This window comes from Phocoena sinus, chromosome 15, assembly GCF_008692025.1.
Source record: "Phocoena sinus isolate mPhoSin1 chromosome 15, mPhoSin1.pri, whole genome shotgun sequence".
NCBI lineage: Eukaryota > Metazoa > Chordata > Mammalia > Artiodactyla > Phocoenidae > Phocoena > Phocoena sinus.
Genome location: NC_045777.1, coordinates 24,591,731 through 24,603,952, shown reverse-complemented (window position 1 = coordinate 24,603,952; position 12,222 = coordinate 24,591,731). Strand labels below are relative to the sequence as shown.

General features: G+C 42.1%; 1 protein-coding gene across 1 annotated transcript in view; it reads right to left on the bottom strand.

Annotated features, from left to right (window-relative positions):
* Positions 1–12,222, bottom strand: part of PIGU (phosphatidylinositol glycan anchor biosynthesis class U) — a 112,687-nt gene that overhangs the window by 28,917 nt on the left and 71,548 nt on the right. The window contains exon 8 of the mRNA XM_032605132.1: positions 1,099–1,253. Within this exon, the coding sequence (XP_032461023.1) occupies positions 1,099–1,253 (155 nt within the window). The remainder of the gene's footprint in view (positions 1–1,098; positions 1,254–12,222) is intronic.

Genomic DNA, 12,222 nt, shown 5'->3' with positions numbered 1-12,222 from the left:
GAGGAACCACTGCCAGGTTCTGGCTAGGATCCCAGACCTTGTTTGAGAAATAAGGGTTTAACTGGAAAACTTTTTGTCTGGTTATATCAGATAAAGATTGGCTGCAATTCTGGCCGTTCTAAAAATTTTACATTACATTAAAAAATATATAAGGGGTTGAAACTGATGTCAATTCACAATTTTAAAAGTACAACAAGTGAAGCATGGAAAGGGAGAGAGAGGCAACAGTTCATGGTCAGATTTCTCTGATGAAGGCCTCCACCCAGGGCAAGTCTTTGCTTCCTGCTGTAACTACATTTCCTTTTCTGTGAAATGAGGTAAAGAACACAATCTGTGGACCAGCAGAAAACTAGGAAAAGTTATTCATCGGCGTTACAAACTCTTATCTGAGGCAGAGCATGAAAAGCTGAAGGTTACTAAGTCATTGTTAGGCTCAGCCAGGATTTAACACAAATAAGCAGCCCAGAATCCCAAAGGGGAGCCTGCCACAGATCCCTTTCCCACCCTGGCAGGTTTAAGTGTCTATCACCCACTGAGCTGTGAGTTCCTTCAGGCTTGGGCAGTTATCTTCCTCAGCATATCACAGACAGAATATGTGGAAATGCCTGCAGAATTCATCCTGCAAAGCCATTTTGATTTTCTCTAAAAGTCTGACATATTTTATTGGCTTTATTTTAAAACTGCTGGAGACCCTCTTGCAATAGAGGAATACATCCATTACTGTTTCGGATTGAATCAAAACCTCCCAGTCAGAGGCTGGTAGTTGCTTTGGATGTTCCCAGAGAGTGTTCTTTAATCGCACTAGATCAAGCCAGTGGTCCTCAAAGAGTGTTCCCTGGACTGACAGCAACAGCATCACCTGAAAATTTATTAGAAATGCCAATTCTGGGGTCCCTACTCCAGACTTACTTAATCAGAACCTCTGGAGGTGGAGACCAGCAATCTGGGTGTTGAATCCCTGCAGGTGATTCTGATGCACACTAAAGTTTGAGGACCACTGCTCTAGATGCCGCCTGTGCTTGCTCGCCCTCTGATTCCAGGTGGAGCTGTGAAAACTAAATTAGCTTCCAGAGGTTTTCTAATGAGGTCATTACTTACATGAAGCCATAGACTGCAGGGATGAAATCCCAGGAACTGAGAAGGAAGAAGGAGAGGCAAACAATTACCACCAGGCTTCCCAAGTACATCGTAGCATACTCCCAAGAGAAGATCCAGAAGGCTTTGCTCTTCACTTTCACGGGTATGTATTGCCGCTGGGAGAGAAGGCAGAATGGTACATTTAAGGATCTCAAGGACAAACAGCAGCTATCAGACTAAACTTCAAGATCCCTCCTGGAAAACACAGGACACAGAATAGGTGAAAATCAAAGGATTGAAAGTATATGCTAGGTAAACACTAACCAAAAGAAAATTGGTTTGGTTATTGTTACCAGATAAAATAGACTTTGATGTAAAACGTAATGCAGAGATAAAGATGTTCTATCGTGATAAAACGTTCATCAGCAAGATATTACAGCTCTAAACTTGCAGGTACCTAATAACATAGTCTCAAGGTATATAAAACAAACTTGGACAGAGCTACAAAGGAAAAAATACACAAATCCATCATCAGTGGATAACTAGTAGATCGAACAGACAAAAATCAGTAATGAAGTAGAAATATGAATAACACACTTCATGAATTTGTTCACAAAAGATCTTAAAAAACAAATACACTCGGGCTTCCCTGGTGGTGCAGTGGTTAAGAATCTGCCTGCCAATGCGGGGGACATGGGTTTGATCCCTGGTCCAGAAGACCCCACATGCCATGGAGCAACTAAGCCTGTGTGCCAAAACTACTGAGCCTGTGCTCTAGAGCCTGTGAGCCATAACTACGGAGGCCGTGTGTCACAACTACTGAGCCTGTGCTCTAGAGCCCACGAGCCACAACTACTGAGCCCATGTGCCACAGCTACTGAAGCCCACTCGCCTAGAGCCCTGCTCTGCAACAAGAGAATCCATCACAATGAGAAGGCCACGTACTGCAACGAAGAGTAGCCCCCACTCGCTGCAACCAGAGAAAAGCCCGTGCACAGCAACGAAGACCCAACTCAGCCAAAAACAATAAATAAAATAAAATAACAAAATAAACTTATAAAACAGTGTACCTGGAGGATTCACATTCATTTAAAACATTTTGGGGGATTTATAAAAACTGACCACATACCTGAATCAGGCCATAAAGCAATATCAACAGACTTTAAGGAATCTGTATCATACAGACCCCATGCTCTGACCATAATGCAATTTCTCAAAATCTTTAATAAAAAGATAACCTATAAATACATTAGGAAAGTGCTAAACACTTTTGCAAATAACTCAGGAGTCAAAGAAGGAATGATAATAGATAGCTTTGATGTTAGAAATTAATGGCTGGGACTTCCCTGGTGGCGCAGTGGTTGGGAGTCCTCCTGCCAATGCAGGGGACACGGGTTTGAGCCCTGGTCCAGGAAGATCCCACATGCCGTGGAGCAACTAAGCCCGTGCACCACAACTACTGAGCCTGCGCTCTAGAGCCCGTAAGCCACAACTGCTGAGCCCGTGTGCTGCAACTACTGAGGCCTGCGTGCCAGGAGCCCGTGCTCCGCAACAGGAGAGGCCACCGCAATGAGAAGCCTGCACACTGCAACAAAGAGTAGCCCCTGCTCACCACAACCGGAGAACACCCGTGCGCAGCAATGAAGACCCAAAGCAGCCAAAAATAAATTTTAAAAAAAAGTTATAAAAAAAAAAAAAATTAATGGTTATAACAGAATTCCCTGGCAGTCCAGTGGTTAGGACTCCGTGCTTCCACTGCTGGGGGCCTCGGTTTGATCCCTGATCGGGGAACTAAGATCCCGCAAGCAACGCAGCACAGCCAAAAAAAAAAGAAATTAATGGTTATGAAAATACCTTATAACACTATTCAGGTAATACAGATAAAACAGTACTCTGAGGGAAACATACAACCATATTAACCATATTTGAATGGAAGGCTGAAAATAAATAAACATCCTTTTTAAGATATTAGAAAAAGAACAGAATACACTTCAAAAAAAGGAAGGAAATAATAAAAGTAAGAGTAGAATCTGTGGAAACAGAAAACAAAGTTATAACACAGGCACACCTCATTTTACTGCACTTTGCTTTATTGTACTTCACAGATACTGCGTTTTTCACAAACTGGAGGTTTGTGGCAACCCTAAGGGCACAATTTTTCCAAAAGCATTTGATCACTTCATATCTCTGTGTCACATTTTGGTAATTCTTGCAATATTTCAAACTTTTTCATTATTATTGTTATGGTGACCCATGATCAGTGATCTTTGATGTTACTATTGTAATTGCCTTGGTAAACCATGAACTGCAACCATACAAGACAGCGAACTTAATTGATAAATGTGTGTGCTCTGACTGCTCCACTGACCAACTGTTCCCCTGTCTCTCTCCCTCTCCTCAGGCTTCCCGATTCCCTGAGACATAACAATATTAAAATTAGGCCAACTAATAACCCTACAATGGCCTCTAAGTGTTCAAATCAAAGGAAGTGTTGCATACTTCTCACTTTAAATCAAAAGCTAGAAATAGGCTAGCCTGAACCAAGATGGCGGAGTAGGACGCGCTCTCACTCCTTCTTGGGAGAACACCAGAATCACAACTAGCTGCTGGACAATCATCGACAGGGAGACACTGGAATACCAAAAAAGATACTCCACATCCAAAGACAAAGGAGAAGCCACAATGAGATGGTAGGAGGGGCGCAATCACAGCAAAACCAAATCCCATAACTGCTGGGTGGGTGACTCACAGACTGGAGAACACTTATACCACAGAAGCCCACCCACTGGAGTGAAGGTTCTGAGCCCCAAGTCAGGCTTCCCCACCTGGGGGTCTGGCAACGGGAGAAGGAATTCCTAGAGAATCAGACTTTGAAGGCTAGTGGGATTTGATTGCAGGACTTCAACAGGACTGGGGGAAACAGAGACTCCACTCTTGGAGGGCACACACAAAGTAGTGTGCACATCGGGACCCAGGAGGGAAGGAGCAGTGACCCCAGGAGAGACTGAACCACACCTACCTGCTGGTGTTGGAGGGTCTCCTGCAGAGGCGGGGGGTGGCTGTGGCTCACCATGGTGACAAGAACACTGGCAGCAGAAGTTCTGGGAAGTACCCCTTGGTGTGAGCCCTCCCAGAGTCTGCCATTAGCCCTACCAAAGAGCCCAGGTAGGCTCCAGTGTTGGGTTACCTCAGGCCAAACAACAAACAGGGAGGGAACCCAGTCCCACCCATCAGCAGTCAAGCAGATTAAAGTTTTACTGAGCTCTGCCCACCAGAGCAACACCCAGCTCTACCCACCACCAGTCCCTCCCACCAGGAAACCTGCACAAGCCTCTTAGATAGCCTCATCCACCAGAGAGCAGACAGCAGAAGCAAGAAGAACTACAGTCCTGCAGCCTGTGGAACAAAAACCACATTCACAGAAAGATAGACAAGATGAAAAGGCAGAGGGCTATGTACCAGATGAAGGAACAAGATAACACCTCAGAAAAACAACGAAATGAAGTGGAGATAGGCAAACTTCCAGAAAAAGAGTTCAGAATAATGATAGTGAAGATGATCCAGGACCTCGGAAAAAGAATGGAGGCAAAGATCGAGAAGATGCAAGAAACGTTTAACAAAGACCTAGAAGAATTAAAGAACAAACAGAGATGAACAATACAATAACTGAAATGAAAACTACACTAGAAGGAATCAATAGCAGAATAACTGAGGCAGAAGAACGGATAAGTGACCCGGAAGACAGAATGGTGGAATTCACTGCTGTGGAACAGAATAAAGAAAACAGAATGAAAAGAAATGAAGACAGCCTAAGAGACCTCTGGGACAACATTAAATGCAACAATATTTGCATTATAGGGGTCCCAGAAGGAGAAGAGAGAGAGAAAGGACCAGAGAAAATATTTGAAGAGATTATAGTCGAAAATTTCCCTAACATCAGAAATGAAATAGCCACCCAAGTCCAGGAAGCGCAGCGAGTCCCATACAGGATAAAAACAAGGAGAAACATGCCAAGACACATAGTAATCAAATTGGCAAAAATTAAAGACAAAGAAAAATTATTGAAAGCAGCAAGGGAAAAACGACAAATAACATACAAGGGAACTCCCATAAGGGTAACAGCTGATTTCTCAGCAGAAATTCTACAAGCCAGAAGGGAGTGGCATGATATATTTAAAGTGATGAAAGGGAAGAACCTACAACCAAGATTACTCTACCCAGCAAGGATCTTATTCAGATTCGATGGAGAGGTCAAAAGTGTTACAGACAAGCAAAACTTAAGAGAATTCAGCAGCACCAAACCAGCTTACAACAAATGCTAAAGGAACTTCTCTAAGTTGGAGAAACAAGAGAAGAAAAGGACCTACAAAAACAAACCCAAAGGGCTTCCCTGGTGGCGCAGTGGTTGAGAGTCCGCCTGCCAATGCAGGGGACACGGGTTCGTGCCCTGGTCCGGGAAGATCCCACATGCCGCGGAGCGGCTGGGCCCGTGAGCCATGGCCACTGAGCCTGCGCGTCCGGAGCCTGTGCTCCGCAACGGGAGAGGCCACAACAGTGAGAGGCCCGCATACTGCAAAAAAAAAAAAAAAAAAACAAACCCAAAACAATTAAGAAAATGGATATAGGGACGTACATATCGATAATTACCATAAATGTGAATGGATTAAATGCTCCAAGTAAAAGACACAGGCTTGCTGAATGGATACAAAAACAAGACCTATATATATGCTGTCTATAAGAGACCCACTTCAGACCTAGGGACACATACAGACTGAAAGTGAGGGGATGGAAAAAGATATTGCATGCAAATGGAAATCAAAAGAAATCTGGAGTAGCAATACTCATATCAGATAAAATAAACTTTAAAATAAAGAATGTTACAAGAGACAAGGAAGGACACTACATAATGATTAAGGGATCAATCCAAGAAGAAGATATAACAATTATAAATATATATGCACCCAACACAGGAGCACCTCAATATATAAGGCAACTGCTAACAGCTGTAAAAGAGGAAATCGACAGTAACACAATAATAGTGGGGGACTTTAACACCTCACTTTCACCAATGGAGAGATCATCCAAAATGAAAATAAATAAGGAAACAGAAGCTTTAAATAACACAATAGGCCAGATAGACATAATTGATATTTATAGGACATTCCATCCAAAAACAGCAGATTACACTTTCTTCTCAAGTGCACACAGAACATTCTCCAGGATAGATCACATCTTGGGTCACAAATCAAGCCTCAGTAAATTTAAGAAAATTGAAATCATATCAAGCATCTTTTCTAACCACAATGTTATGAGATTAGAAATCAATTACAGGGGAAAAAAGACATAAAAAACACAAACACATGGAGGCTAAACAATATGTTACTAAATAACTAGATCATTGTAGAAATCAAAAAGGAAATCAAAAAATACCTAGAGGGCTTCCCTGGTGGCAAAGTGGTTCAGAGTCCGCCTGCTGATGCAGGGGACACGGGTTTGCACCCCGGGCCGGGAAGATCCCACATGCCACAGAGCGGCTGGGCCCGTGAGCCATGGCCCCTGAGCCTGCGTGTCTGGAGCCTGTGCTCCGCAACGGGAGAGGCCACAGCAGTGAGAGGCCCGAGTAACGCAAAAAAAAAAAAAAAAAAAAAAAAAACCCTAGAGACAAATGACAATGAAAACACAACAATCCAAAACCTATGGGGCACAGCGAAAGCAGTTCTAAGAGGGAAGTTTATAGCAATTACAAGCCTACATCAAGAACAAGAAAAATCTCACATAAACAACCTAACCTTACACCTAAACGAACTAGAGAGAGAAGAACAAACAAAACCCAAAGTTAGCAGAAGGAAAGAAATCATAAAGATCAGAGCAGAAATAAATGATATAGAAACAAAGAAAACAATAGCAAAGATCAATAAAACTAAAAGCTGGTTCTTTGAGAAGATAAAAGAAATTGATAAACCATTAGCCAGACTCATCAAGAAAAAGAGGGAGAGGACTCAAATCAATAAAATTAGAAATGAAAAAGGAGAAGTTACAACAGACACTGCAGAAATACAAAGCGTCCTAAAAGACTACTACAAGCAATTCTATGCCAATAAAATGGACAACCTGGAAGAAATGGACAAATTCTTATAACCTTCCAAGACTGAAACAGGAAGAAATAGAAAATATCAACAGACCAATCACAAGTAATAAAATTGAAACTGTGATTAAAAATCTTCCAACAAATAAAAGTCCAGGACCAGATGGCTTCACAGGTGAATTCTACCAAACATTTAGAGAAGAGCTAACACCCATCCTTCTCAAACTCTTCCCAAAAATTGCAGAGGAAGGGACACTCCCAAACTCATATTATGAGGCCACCATCACCCTGATACCAAAACCAGACAAAGATACTATAAAAAAAGAAAATTATAGACCAATATCACTGATGAATATAGATGCAAAAACCCTCAACAAAATACTAGCAAACAGAATGCAACAGCACATCAAAAGGATCATACACCATGATCAAGTGGGATTTATCCCAGGGATGCAAGGATTCCTCAAAATATGCAAATCAATCAATGTGATATACCATATTAACAAATTGAAGAATAAAAACCATATGATCATCTAAATAGATGCAGAAAAAGCTTTTGACAAAATTCAACATCCATTTATGATAAACACTCTCCAGAAAGTGGGCATATAGGGAACCTACCTCAACATAATAAAAGCTATATATGACAAACCCACAGCAAGCATCATTGTCAATGGTGAAACACTGAAAGCATTTCCTCTAAGGTCAGGAACAAGACAAGGATGTCCAGCCTCACCACTATTATTCAACATAGTTTTGGAAGTCCCAGCCATGGCAATCAGAGAAGAAAAAGAAATACAAATTGGAAACGAAGGAGTAAAACTATCACTGTTTGCAGATGACATGATACTATACATAGAGAATCCTAAGGATGCCACCAGAAAACTACTAGAGCTCATCAATGAATATGGTAAAGTTGCAGTATGCAAAATTAATGCACAGAAATCTCTTGCATTCCTATACACTAACAACGAAAAATGTGAAAGAGAAATTAAGGAAACACTCCCATTTACCATTGCAACAAAAAGAATAAAATACCTAGGAATAAACCTACCTAAGGAGACAAAAGACCTGTATGCAGAAAACTATAAGACACTGACGAAAGAAATTAAAGATGAAACAAACAGATGGAGAGATATACCATGTTCTTGGATTGGAACAATCAATATTGTGAAAATGACTCTATTACCCAAAGCAATCTACAGATTCAATGCAATCCCTATCAAACTACCAATGGCATTTCTTACAGAACTAGAACAAAAAATCTTAAAATTTGTGTGGAGACACAGAAGACCCGAATAGCCAAAGCTGTCTTGAGGGAAAAAGCGGAGCTGGAGGAATCAGACTCCCTGACTTCAGACTATACTACAAAGCTACAGTAATCAAGACAATATGGTACTGGCACAGAAACAGAAACATAGATCAATGGAACAAGACAGAAAGCCCAGAGATAAACCCACGCACCTATGGTCAACTAATCTATGACAAAGGGTCAAGGATATACAATGGAGAAAAGACAGTCTTTTCAATAAGTGGTGCTGGGAAAACTGGACAGCTATATGTAAAAGAATGAAATTAGAACACTCCCTAACACCATACACAAAAATAAACTCAAAATGGATTTGAGACCTAAATGTAAGACTGGACACTATAAAACTCTTAGAGGAAAACATAGGAAGAACACTCTTTTTTTTTTTTTTTTTTTTTTTTTTTTTTTTTTTTTTTTTTTTGCGGTACGCGGGCCTCTCACTGTTGTGGCTTCTCCCGTTGCGGAGCACAGGCTCCGGACGCGTAGGCTCAATGGCCATGGCTCAGGGGCCCAGCCACTCCACGGCATGTGGGATCTTCCCGGACCGGGGCACGAACCCGTGTCCCCTGCATCAGCAGGCAGACTCTCAACCACTGCGCCACCAGGGAAGCCCGGAAGAACACTCTTTGACACAAATCACAGCAAGATCTTTTTTGATCCACCTCCTAGAGTAATGGAAATAAAAACAAAAATAAACAAATGGGACCTAATGAAACTTGAAAGCTTCTGCAAAGCCAAGGAAACTACAAACAAGACGAAAAGGCAGCCCTCAGAATGGGAGAAAATATTTGCAAATGAAGCAACGCACAAAGGATTAATCTCCAAAATATATAAACAGCTTATGCAGCTCAATAACAAAAAAACAAACAACTCAATCCAAAAGTGGGCCGAAGACCTAAATAGACATTTCTCCAAAGAAGACATACAGATGGCCAAGAAGCACATAAAAAGCTGCCCAACATCACTAATTATTAGAGAAATGCAAATCAAAACTACAATGAGGTATCACCTCACACCAGTTAGAATGGGCATCATCAGAAAATCTACAAACAACAAATGCTGGAGAGGGTGTGGAGAAAAGGGAACCCTCTTGCACTGTTGGTGGGAATGTAAATTGATACAGCCACTATGGAGAACGGTATGGTGGTTCCTTAAAAAACTAAAAGTAGAAGTATCATATGACCCAGCAATCCCACTACTGGCATGTATACCCAGAGAAAACCATAATTCAAAAAGACACATGCACCCCAATGTTCATTGCAGCACTATTTACCATAGCCAGGTCATGGAAGCAACCTAAATGCCCATTCACAGACGAATGGATAAAGAAGATGTGGTACATATATACAATGGAATGTTACTCAGCCATAAAAAGGAATGAAGTTGGGTAATTTGTAGAGACATGGATAGATCTAGAGACTGTCATACAGAGTGAAGTAAGTCAGAAAGAGAAAAACAAATATCGTATATTAATGCATATATGTGGAACCTAGAAAAATGGTACAGATGAACCAGTTTGCAGGGCAGAAATTGAGACACAGATGTAGAGAACAAATGTATGGACACCAAGGGGGGATAGCGCCGGGGGGGCTGGTGGTGGTGGTGTGATGAATTGGGAGATTGGGATTGACATATATACACTAATATGCATAAAATGGATAACTAATAAGAACCTGCTGTATAAAAAAATAAATTTTAAAAAGTAAATCAAAAAGAAAACAAAACAAAACATTGAGGCAAGACCGTCTACCAGCAAAAGATTATGATTCACTGAAGGCTCAGATGATGATGGTTAGCAATTTTTAGCAATAAAGTATTTTTTAATTATGTACTTTTGGGGCTGCCCTGGTGGCGCAGTGGTTGGGAGTCCGCCTGCCAATGCGGGGGACACGGGTTCGTGGCTTGGTCCGGGAAGATCCCATATGCCGCGGAGCAACTAAGCCTGTGAGTCACAACTACTGAGCCTGCGCTCTACAGCCTGTGCGCTACAACTACTGAAGCCTGCATGGCTAGACCCCATGCTCTGCAACAAGACAAGCCACCGCAATGAGAACTCTGCACGCCGCAACGAAGAGTAGCCCCCACTCACCACAACTAGAGAAAGCCCGAGCACAGCCAAAAATAAATTAATTAATTAAAAAGAAAAAAGTATGCCAATGTCTTTAAAAACTGAGGCAAAATGGATACAGTCTATGGAAAATATAAACAAATGGTTCACTTAAAACGCTGGTGTTATTAAAAAACAAAAGGTGGAGATAAAGGAGATGACAATGATCCTTGACTGGATCTTGAACCCCATCTCTTCCCCAAAATGCTATAAAAGTTATGTATAAATTGGGGAATTTGAATTTAGAGTGTATACATTAGATAATATTAATCTCTGAAAGCTAATCTTCTGGAGTGTGCTAATAGTATTATGGTTGTGTAGAAGAATGCTCTAGTTCTTAAGAGTTACCTGCTGAGTATTTAGAATTGATATGTCTTATTGTCTGAAACTTTTCTGCAAATGAGTTAGGAAAAGAAAAACGAAAAAAAAGAACCCTATATATCTATAGAGATATAGAAAAGGAGAATCCAAATTAAGGGTATTTATTACATTAGTCTTTCAACTTTTGTGAAAGCATGAAATAAAAAGTTAGGGAGGGACCTCCCTGGTGGTCCAGTGGTTAAGACTCTGAGCTTCCAATGCAAGGGGCGCGGGTTTGATCTCTGGTTGGGGAACTAAGATCCCACGTACCGCGCGGTGCCGTCAAAAAAAAAAAAGAGAGAAAAAGCTAATTCAAGAAGACATAGAAAATTTGAATGGTCTTATAACCATTTAAGAAATTGAATTAGTAATGAAAATTTCTCCCATAAAGAAAAGAGCAAGGGACTTGCCTGGTGGTACAGTGCTTAAGAATCTGCCTGCCGGGGCTTCCCTGGTGGCGCAGTCGTTGAGAACCCGCCTGCCGATGCAGGGGACATGGGTTCATGCCCCGGTCTGGGAAGATCCCACATGACACGGAGCGGCTGGGCCCGTGAGCCATGGTCGCTGAGCCAGGGCGTCCGGAGCCTGTGCTCCGCAACGGGAGAGGCCACAACAGTGAGAGGCCAACGTACCGCAAAAAAAAAAAAAAAAAAAAAAAAGAATCTGCCTGCCAATGAAGGGGACGTGGGTTTGAGCCCTGGTCCGGGAAGATCCCACATGCCGCAGAGCCACTAAGCCCGTGCGCCACAACTACTAAGCCTGCGCTCTAGAGCCCACAAGTCACAACTACTGAGCTCGTGTGTCACAGCTACTGAAGCCCATGCACCTAGAGCCTATGCTCTACACAGCAAGAGAAGCCACCACAATGAGAAGCCTGAACGCCACAACTAGAGAAAGCCCATGCACAGCAAGGAAGACCCAACGCAACCAAAAATAAATAAATAAAATAAATTCATTTTAAAAATTCTATCTAGAGATAATTATTGAAAAAAAAGAGCAGGCCCAGCCAGTCTTACAGGAAAGTTCTAGCAACATTCAAGAAGCAGGTGATTTTTTTTTTTTTTTTTTTTTGCGGTATGCGGGCCTCCCACTGCTGTGGCCTCTCCCGTTGCGGAGCACAGGCTCCGGACACGCAGACTCAGCAGCCATGGCTCACAGGCCTAGCCACTCCGCAGCACGTGGGATCTTCCCGGACCGGGGCACGAACCTGTGTCCCTTGCATCGGCAGGCGGACTCTCAACCACTGCGCCACCAGGGAAGCCCAGAAGCAGGTGATTTTAATCT